The sequence below is a fragment of the Bidens hawaiensis genome, unplaced genomic scaffold (assembly GCF_021521415.1).
Source record: "Bidens hawaiensis isolate Kalapana, Puna unplaced genomic scaffold, B.hawaiensis_p1.1 tig00051732_1, whole genome shotgun sequence".
Lineage (NCBI taxonomy): Eukaryota > Viridiplantae > Streptophyta > Magnoliopsida > Asterales > Asteraceae > Bidens > Bidens hawaiensis.
The window spans coordinates 22,160-37,073 of record NW_027499297.1 but is presented as its reverse complement, the minus strand read 5'-3'; the positions used below and the strand labels follow the sequence as shown (position 1 = coordinate 37,073).

At 38.3% G+C, this 14,914-nt stretch overlaps 2 protein-coding genes across 2 annotated transcripts; one reads left to right on the top strand and one right to left on the bottom strand.

Annotated features, from left to right (window-relative positions):
• The first annotated feature begins 5,760 nt into the window (after nucleotides 1-5,760).
• Nucleotides 5,761-11,018, top strand: LOC143599280 (cation/H(+) antiporter 20-like). Its single transcript, XM_077077268.1, has 5 exons — nucleotides 5,761-6,026; nucleotides 7,082-7,601; nucleotides 8,566-9,068; nucleotides 9,565-10,473; nucleotides 10,561-11,018. Exons 1-5 carry the CDS (start codon nucleotides 5,847-5,849, stop codon nucleotides 10,909-10,911), a joined length of 2,463 nt encoding a protein of 820 aa, XP_076933383.1. The 5' UTR covers nucleotides 5,761-5,846; the 3' UTR covers nucleotides 10,912-11,018.
• Nucleotides 11,019-11,289: 271 nt separating this feature from the next.
• On the bottom strand, nucleotides 11,290-14,104 carry LOC143599278 (putative ADP-ribosylation factor GTPase-activating protein AGD6). Its single transcript, XM_077077265.1, has 4 exons — nucleotides 13,638-14,104; nucleotides 12,084-12,538; nucleotides 11,912-12,001; nucleotides 11,290-11,843 (listed from the first exon to the last, which is right to left on the bottom strand). The coding sequence occupies exons 1-4, from the start codon at nucleotides 13,984-13,986 to the stop codon at nucleotides 11,367-11,369; spliced, it is 1,371 nt and encodes a 456-aa protein (XP_076933380.1). The 5' UTR covers nucleotides 13,987-14,104; the 3' UTR covers nucleotides 11,290-11,366.
• Between the last annotated feature and the right edge of the window lie 810 nt (nucleotides 14,105-14,914).

Sequence of the window (14,914 nt, the reverse complement as noted above, 5' to 3'; positions counted from 1 at the left end):
CCCGGTTCGGTTTGAAATCGGTTTTGGTGAAGAAAATTCCAAACCGGTTCCAAACCTACGGTTTCCATTAGTTCCAAATCGGTTTCTAAATAATCGGTTTAAAACAGATTTGATTTTGGTTTGATTTTCGGGTCGATTCAGTTAACCGGTTTATTTGTCGACCTCAAGTTTTACTCGTCAATTCATACGCTTCACACGAGTTTTTTGAGTTTGTACGTTACCCGCCCCACATAAATACACAAATCATACATCATCATCCATTACATATTACTTTTTCTTTTTTATAAATGACAAAATGGCAAAACAGGTCCTTTATGTTTTCATGGTTTTTCAATAGTCGTCCTTTAGAAACCTTAATGGCGGAAATCATATTCTGTGTTTCCAAAATGTTGCACGTTACGTCCTTTTCCACTAACCCAGTTAGATTTTTTCGTTAACTCTCATCACATGAGATGCACGTGAGGGTAAAAACGTAATTTCATTCTCCACCTCATTTCCCCCCTTTTATAACACACCCCGACTTTTCCCTCCTTCGATTAGAAATTAGGGTTACCAGCCGTTATCAAATTGGGGGAAATTGGGGGAATTACGAGACATGAATGATGGTGTTCTGTGAGTGTGGTAAAGAAGCCATGATTAAAACCTCTTGGACGGATAAAAATCCAGGTCGTCGGTTCTACTCATTCCCTGTCCAGGTACAATTTTATATTTCTATTCTTGAATTAGGGTTCTGTGAATGTGCTTAACACGAATAATTATATGTTTTTGCTTGAAATTAGGGTTCAAATTGCAAATTTATTGGATGGTTTGACCATAAAAAGTGTCAAAGGTGCATGGACATCATACCTGGTCTTCTCAGAGCTAAGAACAGTCTTGAGGAAGCTAATAATTGTCTTGAAGAAGCTAAGAACAAGCTTGAGGAAGCAAATAAGAATCTGGGATACAAAGCAAGCAAAATGAAAAGGATGTTGATTGCTAGTTGGATATGTTTCATAATCTATGTACTTTTGTTCTAGATGAATGTAGCTTTTGTTTAGGTTAATAAGGTGTTTGTGTTGTCTTTTATTGTTGATTGTTGTTGTTGTTGACTAATGACACCATCCTAATGTAAGTTTTTTAAGGTTTATTGCCCTTTTAAGGTTGTATTGGTTGTTAATCAGGTTCCAATTGTTAATTTTGACTACACAATGCACTGCACTAGACACATTTTGACTGCAAATAACCAACTTTGACTGCACTAGACACATTTTGATTGCACTAGACGTATGTTGACATTAAATAACCAACTTTGACTGCACTAGACACATTTTGACTGCACTAGACATATGTTGACTAAATATAACCAAAATGGGACTGCACTAGACATGCTGAATGTAATAACCACAATGTGAATGCAATATAAAGTCAAAAAATATCAACCAAAGTCATTACCTCAATTAGTCAAAGACATTCACTAGAAAGGGATTACATAAAGTAAAATAAAGAGACTACCAAAGTCATTACATATCCAAATTCAAAACACCAAATTATCATCCTAAAGTCATTAATCCAAGTTCAAAACACCAAATTACCAACATCCAAACATACATTAACACATACATAAACTAAAACATATTCCAAAAGACAAATCACCCTTACATCCTGCCCAATCTTCCAGAAGACCAATCACCTTGCCTGCTTGCATGTCCTTATGTTGTGTCCTGTATTGCCACACTTTGAACAAGCTCCTTTGGTTTCTTTCTTTGACAACTTACCACCTTGAGTCAAGTCCTCTAACTCAAATGCTGATCTCTTCCTAGCCTTCTTTGGTCTACCAACTTGTTTGTTATGTTTGGGAGGAGTAAGAGCTGTAGGCACTTGAGACCTTGGCCATAAGGGCCTGCCATTGATTGGATTGATCTTGAAAGAATAAACTTGTCTCCATGTGTCCATTCTATGCACTGGATTAACCTAGCTTTCCACTGCACCAACCCTTCCACCATTAAGAGCCTTGTTCAAAATTGCTGCTACCACATGTTCACAAGGAATACCTGGATTGCAATATAACATAGTTCAAACACTACCCAACTACCCAACTAACTACATAATGAAGTACAATAGACAATTGCGTACCTATCAACTCCCACCTTCTGCATGTACATGTCCTCTTAACCAAGTCAACAACTCTTTGCTTACCTGGTCTGCCACTAACCTGATATAGATCTCCCCATTCCACTGAACAGTATAATGTGCTGCATTTGTCCTGATGTTTTGCAACTCAGTGGTGGCAGTGGGTGTAAGCAACCCTTCACTCTTGTCTATAACCTCCAAAACATTCACTATCCTTCTCATTAAGTATTCCCTTATGTATTCAAGTGCTGATATGATAGGCATGTCTCTGCCTTCCACTATCTTACCATTAAAAACTTCACACATGTTGTTAAGCAACATATCAGACACTGTCCTCCCTATGAACAAATAAAGTAGTTGACACATTAAAGATGACAGTTGACACATGACACAAAGCTAAAGATGACAGTTGACACATTAAAGAGATGAAGTGCATACCTGAGAAGTGTGACTTAGACCAGTGTTTAGGATGAATGTTGGACAACCACAAGTGGGCATCCGGGTTGAATGCTTTCAACTCATCCATTGCTGTCTCAAATTCAGGAATTGTTGTTGCATGAGCACACTTATATAACATATCTTTGTACAACTTCCCTCTATAAGTTGCTTTAAAGTTCTCATGAATATGCCTAACACAAAATCTGTGCTCAGCACATGGAAACAAATTTTCAATAGCAGGAAGAAGGCCCTGTTCAAGAAAGTTACAACTTAAATCCAGATATAGGGCAGTGTACAAGAAAGTTATAACTTAAAAACAAACACAAAATTAATAACATACCTTTTGCCAATCACTCATGAAAGTGAAACATGAGTTTGGACCCAAATCCAGATCATCTTCTAAGTTTTCTAGGAACCAAGTCCAAGAGCTGAGATTTTCTGTCTCTACAACTGCAAAAGAAACTGGGTAGATTCCATTATTTGAGTCAACTCCAACTGCAGATAAAATTTGACCTGGGAATGATCCTTTCATGAATGCACCATCTAGACCCAGTAGATCACTCCCTATTGCCTTAAACCCTTGCTTTAAAGCACCAAAACAAACATAGATCCTTTTGAACCTTCTAGTTGGTAGATTTGTGTCTGTGCCCTCCTCAACCTGAATTTTTACAGTGGTACCTGGATTTTGGTTTTTCAAATCAAGCACATAATCCCTAAGCATACCATACTGTGTTGTGTAATCCCCTTGCACCATTTTCTTGGCTTTAGCCCTAGCCCTGTATGCTTTTAATCTGGAAATTCCTAGTTCATATTGTCTTTGAAATTTCTCTTGCACAGACTTGACAGGTATTTCAGGGTTGGAATGAACTTGATCTAGTAGTTGATAAGATAAAAAGGTGGATGTGCAAGCACTAACTTTCCTTGTTTGAAGGCATTTATGCTCATTATTTAATCTTCTCAACACCCAAGATTCAACACCTTTTGGTTTCGAAACAAACATTGACCAGGGACATTGAAATTTGTTTGGGTCTGTCTTTTTCCCCCTACCACCAACATTAATAGAGCCCTTAGTCTTACCTACCACAACCTTTTGTTTTCCTTTTTCTAAAGAACCCCCTTCACTTCTCTTTGTTTTACCAGCATGTCCTTTGGCTTTTGGTTGACTGTCAATATGCACTCCATGATCATCAATATCAAAATCTGGTAAATTACCACCACATTGTACCCTTAATCTGACTTTATCATCCTTTGCAAAAAACAGCTTCCTCCTACTTTCAACTGAATGTCTTTTAATCAACAACTTCACTTCTTTCTTGGTCCCAAACTCTTTCCCTATGAAAAAGTTGACTCTAGATTCCTTATCCTTATTTGCATTTGCCCTTCTAACAGTATGCAAATGGTGTTTTCTAGTACCAGTCTCATTCTCATCAGATTCTGACCCACTAGGTATTTTGTCATTGTCTATAATTTCATCTTGTATATTTATATCTTTAGGGTCAGGGTTCTTATCTTTCACTTCTAAGTCAACATTATTAGTGTACTCCCTCATATCAACTTCAGGATCATCAGTAATTTTGCACTCATCACCTCTAAAATCACTATCACTATCATTCTCACCCTTATGCACAACCTTTGTTTTCACATTGAAGTCACAGTCACTATCACTATCATCCTCACCTAAATTACCTTTAAAGTCACTATCATCACTATCATCTTCACCCTCACTATCAGTCTCAACCCCACCCTCAATATCACTATCAACCTCACTCTGTAGCACAACATCCTCATCCTCACCATCTGGCCCAATATCACCATCTAGCCCACATTCACCTTCTGGCCCAACATCTAGCCCAACATCTGCACTAACATCAACCTCTGGCCCAATATCAACAACTAGCCCAACATCTGCTCTAACATCAACCTCTGGCCCAATATCAACATCTAGCCCACAATCACCCTCTGGCCCAACAACTTGTTGCCCAACATCTACATCAACATCTAGTCCACTATCACCTTCTACCCTACAATCAACATCTAGTCCACTATCAATCTGTTGCCCAACATCTACATCATCACCCTTTAACCCAACATCCACCTCATCACCCTTTAACCCAACATCCACCTCTAATCCAACACCACTTGACTGCCCAAATTCAATTGAACTCCCAACACCACTTGACTGCCCAAAATCAATTGAACTCCCAGCACCACTTGACTGCCCAAAATCAATAGACTTCCCAGCACCACTTGACTGCATAACAAGGACAATAGCATAAGGTCCAGGCTCATCAATTTCTTCAATAGACAATGATATGCCTTTTTTTGGCTTAGGTGAAGACCAAAAATCTTTAATATCTTTAACCCCATGTTGAGTATATACATTAATGAGCTTATGATGTTCCACATGTGTAGCTAACCTCAGCACATCTTAGTCGCTACACAGGTCTTCAAGACCATCATCTAATCCTTTCTCAGGATGTAAAAATTGATATAAGATAATATCAATAGTGGAATACCCTAACACATTCATCATTTCACTAACTTCGTGAATGGAGAACCTGTCAATGTCAATCAGGTCCACGAAATTAACAGTACCTCCTACATATGTGCGATTTGGAGGACTAGTCAATCGACCACCGTGATGGATCTTTAAGCTAAAAATATTTGGATAACCAGCTGCAAAATACCATAACTTTGTAAGTAAAATGCCCAAAAGAAAACCTAATTATCAAAGAAAAAAATCGTAATTTCAGTAAGCCATTACCGTATATTAGGTCAACATCATAATCTTCCCCAGTTTCACGTATTTCCCAGGTCATTTTTAGATGGAATAGATGATCGATGATGATGATCGTGGAAGATGAACGTCGGAGAAGACTAAGAGGTGAAGAAGATGAAGGATTGGAAGTGAGATTGAAAAGACGTGGGCGTGTTATAAAAGGGGGGAAATGAGGTGGAGAATGAAATTACGTTTTTACCCTCACGTGCATCTCATGTGATGAGAGTTAACGAAAAAATCTAACTGGGTTAGTGGAAAAGGACGTAACGTGCAACAATTTGGAAACACAGAATATGATTTCCGCCATTAAGGTTTCTAAAGGACGACTATTGAAAAACCATCAAAAAATAAAAAACCAGTTTTGCCATTTTTATCTTTATAAATTGACAAACAAACAAAAAAAAGTAGTAAAAACGGGTATAAATACACACTCAACCCCTGTTTCAAACCCCTAGCTAACCAACCAACCAACCAACAAACCATCTTCATCTTCATAATAATAATAATAAAACCACCAGAGATGACGGTGAACATTACGTCAATAAAAACCGCATCAGACGGAGTCTGGCAAGGCGATAACCCACTCGACTACGCATTTCCATTGTTAATTGTCCAAACTGCCCTCGTCCTCGCCGTCAGCCGCTCACTCGCCTTCGTTCTTAAGCCTCTCCGGCAACCTAAAGTCATCGCCGAGATAGTCGTACGTTCAATTTTAATTTCATTATCATTAACAAAACCTTTACCCCTTCATTACACAATCACCGGAGCTGTTTTCAGCTTTCCGGTGACGTAAATTGTAATTTGCGATCTAATGGCACTGGCCGGAGATTTTTGATTTAAGATTTAAGTTAGTTAGGATTTTGATTTAATATTAGAAAAAAATTGCATAAATGGTCCACGAGGTTTGACTGTATTTCAAGTTTGGTTATCAAGTTTAAAAAATTGCAAATATAGTCTAAATAAGTTTTTAATGGAAAAGAATGTCGACTTCATTAGGTCAATGCATGTGTCGGTTAGGGTCGGTTTTGGGCTAAAACCGAAACTTTGGTTTTTGAATTTTAGAAAATTGTTCTGTTTTAGTTTTTTAATTTTTGTTTTGGGTCCAGTTTGGTTTTGGTTTTGGTCTTGAAAGTTTTGGGGCTAAAGAAATCAGCCTAGAATATCGAATTTGGGTCTGAATCATTTTGTTAGTTAATAACTCATTAATTATATACATTTAGGCTGAAATATTTGAGTTATATAGTTATTAATTTTTTTATAATTTACTTAAAATAAAATTAAAAAAACAACAATATATAAATTTGGGTTGGTTTTGTTTTTCGGTTTTTGTTACATACAAAACCAAAACCTAATCGTAAATTCGGTTTTTACAAAATCATAACACCAAATCGTCGATATTTGTTAGATTTCATCACCTTCGACTATACATTGAACCTTTGATGTTGCACTGAATGGATGGTGATGAAGTCAACGTTAGAAGTTGTGGAAGTTATTTATTTATTATTGTTTCAAATTTGAAAAGACACGTTTAACCTCACATGAATGACACACAGTGACACAACATCACTTTTCCGTTAAAAAACTAATTGGGTTAACGTCACGAACTGAACGTACAAACCTTTCACGTATGTTTGGACTAAGTTGGAACTTTTAAAAATCCAGAAACCAAACTTGTAATACGGTCAAATCATATGGACCATTTATACAGTTTTCTTTTAAACATTTAAACTAAATTTTCCGGCAATGAATATTCAGGGAGGAATTCTACTAGGCCCATCAGCCTTAGGCCGGAATCACTCCTACATGCACCGAATATTCCCCCGGTGGAGCACTCCGATCCTCGAATCCGTAGCGAGTATCGGCCTCCTCTTCTTCCTCTTCCTCGTCGGCCTAGAACTCGACTTATCCTCAATTCGCAGAAGCGGAAAACGTGCATTCGCAATCGCAGCAGCCGGAATCTCAGTTCCATTCATTCTTGGGATCGGAGTCGCGTTCGTTCTGCGTAAAACAATTGATGGGGCTGACAAAGTTGGGTATGCTCAGTACCTTGTGTTCATGGGAGTGGCTTTGTCAATAACTGCTTTCCCAGTGCTGGCACGTATTCTGGCCGAGTTGAAGCTGTTGACTACTAGAGTAGGCGAGACCGCGATGGCTGCAGCCGCGTTTAATGATATTGTGGCATGGATTTTGCTGGCTTTGGCTGTGGCACTTGCTGGAAATGGTGATGAAGGTGGTGGTAAAAGCCCACTGGTTTCTGTTTGGGTGCTTCTTTCAGGTTTGTTTTTTTTGGTCTATTGGTTTTTATTAATAAAAATGTGAGCTTTCCGGTCCAAAATGTTTTTCCGGCGATCTGCAACTAATGAAGTTAAGATACTGTTAGTCGCGAACTGTTAGGAACAAATACGTTAAAAGATTGGACCGTCACCAGCCAATTCATTAGTTGGGACCGAGAACTACCAAAAGATGATAGTAGGGATTAACTAATACTAATACACCTTGTTTTTTAGAAAAATAAATTATTTTTGTGTAGTTGAATTTTTTTGTCACGAGATGTTTGTCATGCAGTCACAAGAAAGGAAACTTTTGTCCTGCTGTTTGTAAAATATGTTCCGAAAATTGTACGTGTCCAATTCGTTATGAATTTTAACACGACACGAATCTAACATTAAATTAACGGGTTTAAATTTAGTATAAAAGGTTGTGTCATTATCGGATCGAACGACAAACAAATTTACCTACGGGTCATACTCGGGTTGGCCCTTTTATTTCTTAACTTCTGTAAAAGAATGCTTATTTTATTCCATACATCAAATTGTTTAGATATTTTATGTCAAAATTGATAAAATAATTACGCAACATATTTAAGTAATTGAAGTAAATTATTACACATAAAAGTCACATAATCACGCAACCTGTGTTAATAATTACCCAACCTATATTTAATCCTTTGTATGTTAAGACTTAAGAGCCCTTTGTATTTAAACATTTTCCTTAATATGATTAAGCATTTTTTGAGTTAAGCAGACTGTGTTCGTGTCCAACTGCGAATATTATTGTCGTGTTGGATTCATATGTCTTGAACTGTGTAATACTCGGGCTTATGTCAAATTTTCAAGTTGGTTTGACCCGCCAATTCGCAAAGGCCCGTTTAACTATAATTTATGCTATTGTGAACTGTAATACGTGCCCCCACTAAATAAAATTTGAAAATTAAAAATTTATTTTTTGAATAAGATCAGGATGTGCATTTGTGATCTTCATGATGGTTGCGATCCGGCCAGTCATGAACTGGGTGGCTCATCGTTGCTCACCAGAACACGACACAGTAGACGAAGCCTACATCTGTTTGACACTAGCCACTGTTATGGTCTCCGGCTTCATCACTGATCTCATTGGCATACACGCTATTTTCGGAGCTTTCATCTTCGGGCTAACCATCCCTAAGGGAAATTTTGCTGAAAAACTAATAGAACGAATCGAAGACTTTGTTTCCGGATTGCTTCTCCCCTTGTACTTTGCTTCCAGTGGATTGAAAACTGATGTAACCAAAATCAGTGGAGGGAAAGCATGGGGCCTGCTAGCAATGGTGATCGCTGCAGCATGCGGTGGCAAGATTTTGGGGACGTTCGTGGTGGCGGTGCTGTGTATGATGCCAGTGAGGGAATCGATTACACTTGGGTTGTTGATGAATACGAAAGGGTTAGTTGAACTCATTGTTCTCAACATTGGCAAAGAAAAAAAGGTTAGTGTAATGCTGTAATCTTGAGCTCGAGTTTGACTCATCAAATGGTTGAGTTAGCTCGTTTAATTAAAAAAAAAAAGGTTTAACGCATATTTACGCTTATAAGAAAGTATCACTAGAGAAAAATACCAAAATAGCCCTTTTGACCAAGATGTTGAATTTGCTGCGCCAAAGTGATTATTTTATTAATTATCTCGGTCAAAATGGCTATTTTGGTGATTTTCCCTTGTTTTTAACGTACACATCATGTATAATGTTGAATTTATAAACTGTAGACTTTATCATTGATATATATCAGAAGTTGAGTTATAAGTAATAAATGTTGGTTTTATTACAAAACAAACCAACAAGCGAGCTTACCTCGGCTCGGGCTCAGCTTGTTTACAAACTAAAATGACTGGTCACTTACAAAACGAACCACTTTCAAGCAAATCTTTACTTTTTAAACATTCATAGACTTAATTCAATAATCTTAATGTGTATAGCATTGTTGCAGGTTCTTAATGATGAGGTTTTTGCCATATTAGTACTCATGGCACTTTTTACCACTTTCATCACAACTCCAGCAGTCATGGCTGTATACAAACCGGCCCGTAAGAGCGGGAGTAGAAGCTCAACCTCTGGGAAGAAATATGATCTAAGAATCTTGGCATGTGTCCATGGCCCGGGAAACATATCTTCATTGATCAGTTTGATCGAGTCAACTCGGCCCATTAACAAGGCACAGCTCAAACTCTACAAAATGCACCTAGTCGAGCTAACCGAACGTAGCTCATCGATCGTGATGGTCCATCGGTTCCGCAAAAATGGTCTTCCGTTTGTCAGCCGTTTTAACTACCGGGTTCGTGCGTTTCACGAGAGAGTGGCGGTTGCATTCCGAGCCTACGGACAAATGGGCCAGGTTGTAGTCCGGACCACAACCGCCATCTCGGCTTTGTCGACAATGCACGAGGATATCTGCCACGTGGCGAAAGAGAAGCGTGTGCCAATGATCATATTACCGTTCCATAAACGATGGATAAAAACCGACGGTCCGGATGTAGTTGAGAATGTGGGCCACGGTTGGAGAGTGGTTAATCAGAGGGTCCTGAGCAATGCTGAATGCTCAGTGGCGGTGTTGGTTGACCGGGGTCTTGGTGGCGAGTACCGGCAGACCCCGGGACCCACCGCCACAATTGCACAAAAAACATGTGTGATGTTTTTTGGTGGGCCCGATGATCGGGAGTGTTTGGAATTGGGAGGAAGGATGGTTGAGCATCCGGCGGTTAGCGTGACTGTCTTGAGATTTGTGGAGGATAATACGGGGGTGCGTGACGGTGGTAGTGGTGGGTTGAGACTGGCTCTTAGTAAAGGTAGAGAGAAGTATACTTTCTCAACCGCAATAATCAACCCGGAGAAAGAAAAGGTATAAGTTTAAAACTTTAATATATCAGTAAGAAAGTATATTGGTTTTTTATGATATTAAAAAAAATAAAAAAAATATTTCTTTTAGGAGTTGGATGAGAAGGCAATGAATGATTTTCTGAAGAAGTGGGAAGGGATGGTGGAATATAAAGAAATCAAAGGGACTAATATTGTTGAAAGCATATTGGGAATAGGGAAAAGTGGTGAGTATGATCTTATTGTTGTCGGGAAAGCACGGTTCCCGACAGCTATGGTGGCTAGGTTATCAGACCGGCAACCTGAGCATGCTGAGCTCGGGCCAATTGGAGACATGTTAGCCTCCTCGAACCATGGCATTGTGTCTTCTGTGCTTGTGGTTCAACAACGCGAAAAAGTTGATTCAGATGAAGGTGAAGTTGCAGTAGTAGGTCAAAATGAGGAGGCGGTAAATGCGGCATAGGTAGGTGTTTTAGTTCATATTAGTATATATGCAGTTGCATTTTTAGTAATAAAATTGTTTGAAATAATTGTGAATGAACAATAATAGTGGTTTCAGTTTATTAACATTTGCCATATCAGTGAAATTCGTAGTTATTAATAATAAGATCAACTATAGTCGATATAAGAGCCGTATTTGGTTTATCAATTCAACCCGTCACAACTGACATCCCTGGATTTCAATCTAATTTGACCCATTTCACTAATATGATTGTCTAAAATGTTTAAAATTTTAAAACACATCACTAAAATCATAAAACAAATGACCAAAAGATATAATAAGCATTACTTCTCTTTTAGTTGGACAATTACCAACCTTTTGTTCACAATTGTACATGTATACTATAAACCTTGACTTCTTTCAACACAGAATCCTTACTCAACTCAACAAGGGGAAAACTTTAAACACAAATTTTTTTAATGAAAACCCGCACCAGCCCAGTTTCCGTCGGATTTCCCAGTTTGATTACTAGACGTCTTACCAGTATTAGACGGCACTTGACCAAAACTATCAGCATAATCATCTTTATCATCGTCCCAACCCGCCCAGTTATCTCTATTATCACCCGCATGCTTTCTATGACCGTCATTATCCCAATCATCCCAACCACTCGAACCAACATTATAAGTCCTACCCGATGAAGTACTGACCATGACACAATTGTTGTTACTCCAAGTTTTCGAATCCTGATAAAACGCGTCACTTTGGTTATTATTTCTTCGCCAATCATCGCTCTTACTGGGGGTCCTGGTCCCGCCTTCTTTCGTGTACTCTTCAACTTTTTGCGAAGCTAATGCCATAACGCCTCTCATGATTCCCCATGTCATTTGCCCGATTTCAGTGGTTTTTGCAGTCACAGCATTGACCGTTTCATCATAGCCACCGTCTCTCACCTGTTTATGAAAAGATTTGAACATCATAATAATAATATGAATATTTCTGCATTCGAATAACGAAAGACCTTTGTTGTGAGTTCCTTTGTGCCCGCTTGAACCACGTTAGCCGCTGACTGTGCAGCAGACGCAGCAACAACAGACAGCTTACCTAGTCCCTATATAAACAAACAAACATGTTTAATGAAATCTTGAAAATTGAAATGATATATAATAAATTTTCAAGAAACTTGCATGTACCTGAGTAACCGAAGAGAACACATCGCCTTGAGAATCATTACGTGGCACAGGATTAGGGGACGATCCAAATCCAACATACTTTCCTCCCTGCGACGGTGGCAATCCTTCCGGTTTTGACTTATTCTCAGCCATCTTCCTTGCAAAATATTCCTCTTTTCCTACTGCAGAAACCTCAGACTGTGACTGCGAAGACAAACTTTGCGTAGACCTCGACCTAGCAGGCGCACCGCCGCCACCACTACCGGTTCTAAAATCCCCAACCGTATTATTCCTCCTCATATTATCAGGAGATCTACAACTTTCATCATCCATGTCACCCCAATTGTCATTCCAACCACCATTTCCTTGAGTATTACTAACTCTAACCCCACCACCGCCCGGCATAGGCGGTTTCTTATCACTACCACTTTTTTTCGGGCTCTCCTTCACCACCGGCGGGTCGTTCCATGGCTTACCTAATAATATAACAATTACAAACGAAACCTAATCAAATAATATCTCCAAATTCCTAAACATTCATAATCAAATAATGTGTCCTAACCACAGGTGATAAAATATCATCAGCATAATTACAATCAAACCTAATCATAGTGATAATTATGCATGAAACCTACTCAAATAATATCTACTAAACATACCTAACAAGATAATATCATTAGGGCTAATCAGCATTGTCAATTTCTGACATGGACCTGTTAACATGACATGAAACGACACAAAGCTAAACAATTTTGGGTTTGGGCTTAACAGTTTTCGTGCTTTAAACATAGTTTAAGACCCGTTTAAATTTGTGTGTCAACAAGTTAAACACATGTTAACCTGTCAATGACCCGTTCGTGGATGTTACGATTTAAATTTAGACTTTTATGGATTTTTGTTTCGTACGTGTTAAGGATTATGTATCATTAGGACTTTTATGAACATTTGACAACTTTTGTTTGACTACAAATGTGAAATTTATCATGTCCCTATATAGGTCCCTAAACAAGTCATGTCGTGTAACCTTTTTCTAAACAGGTTCATGTTCGTGTTTGAAAAAAAAATTTACACTATTAGTTATCGTACACATGCAATCGTGTCGTGTCTTATCATGTCGAGTCTCATCCATGCCAGCCCTAAGGCTAATTACAAACAAAACCTACTCAAATAATATCTCCTAAACATTTCTAATAAAAATAATATCACAACGCCACTTAGGAACAAAACATAATCAAATAAAGTTTTGATTAAAGTTTTCGTAATTGAACAACATTAATTGCTAATCGTTCCAAATCGGCCCTAAATCTTGGCGATTTTAGTCGTGAATGGATTGAGGAGGTGTTAAAACCTGTCTACTATTTGTGTGTGTATATAATCTCAATTAATTGCAAATCAGGACCCACCAGCCAACTAGCGTCTAATGAGTTCTACAACACAACTAATAAAATAATATCGTAGTGATATAATTATGAACGAAACCTAATCAAACAACATCTCCTAAACATTCCTAGTAATATAATATCATACGAAACATAATCAAATAACATCTCCTAAACACAGACAACACATATATACCTTCGGCCAAGGCCTGGATCCGGTCACGATACACGGAGGAGGCATTGGAGTTATACTTGACGACAATATCAGTCTCCTTGGGGATCCCATACTGGTTAAAAAAGCTATTGAGTCTCTCATTTCCACCGGCTTCCATCTTACAAAGCTGGATTTCGGACCATGAATCCATGGTAACGGAGCGGACGAAGGAGATATGAACACCGAGGCCGCGGTGCTTGCCGGAGCATTCTAAGCACATGAAGATGCCGTAGGAGACGGAGGCCCACTGTGGGTTTTTTTGGGAACAGTCAACGCAGACCCGGTTGCATGGGTGTGATTGAAGGTCACGGAGACGCCGTGATGCCGCCATGTTACGCCGGTGATCGGCGGTGTGACCGGTTGGATGGAAGGATGGATGGATCTGCGTGAAAGGTGTTAAAGGTGGTAATGTTTTTTTTTACGTTATGTTTTGGTTTGGTTTAGGGAGAGAGAGAGAATGACACGGATTGGAGGACAGCATTGATAATGATGCACACCAATGGTTTTTATATAAATCTAACTGCATTTATAACGAGACGTCAAATGACGTAAAATATCCTCGTATATACTTCATCAACTACACATGGTCTAAGTTTTAGCGCTATTATGTAATGGACTTGAATTTACGATCTTCAAATTTGTTGGTGTTTTAAATCAACTTCATTTTCAACTATTAATTTGGCTTTTAATATTCAACTAAAATGATCTTTTTAGTTAAATTATATGGATGCTAGTAACAATAGAGGTGCATTAGGGGGGGTGGGGGGTGGAGATTTATGGAAAATAAATTAACTATGAGAGAGCGTAATGTTAAAAATCCGGAGTTGTTGGAGATTTATGGTTAACCATGAAGGAACCTTTTTTTATATACATTTTTAATAGGGTTATTGGATTTTAATAATCTTAACTTTTCATATTTTGGACTTAAATAATTTTATTTATATATGTGGTATATAGATAATTATTTTCGAGTTCTATGATACTTTGTGAGTGCTTCATAACGAACTAAACAGTGTTTAAAACAAAGCTAAGATGAATTGGATATGGATGCTCGAAGTTGAGTGGTTAGAATGAATATTGCTAAAGTTGGGTGACTCTAATAGGAATTTGTTACATCTTTCATCTTTGGAGCTAATATTGCTAACAAATTAGTTTTCATATCATAATGATGAAAATTAGCATGCATCTTTGGTGAGAGAGCCATATCTAGCAGTACATATTGTATCCTAGGAGGCTGGCGTGTTCGCCTAAAGAGATGT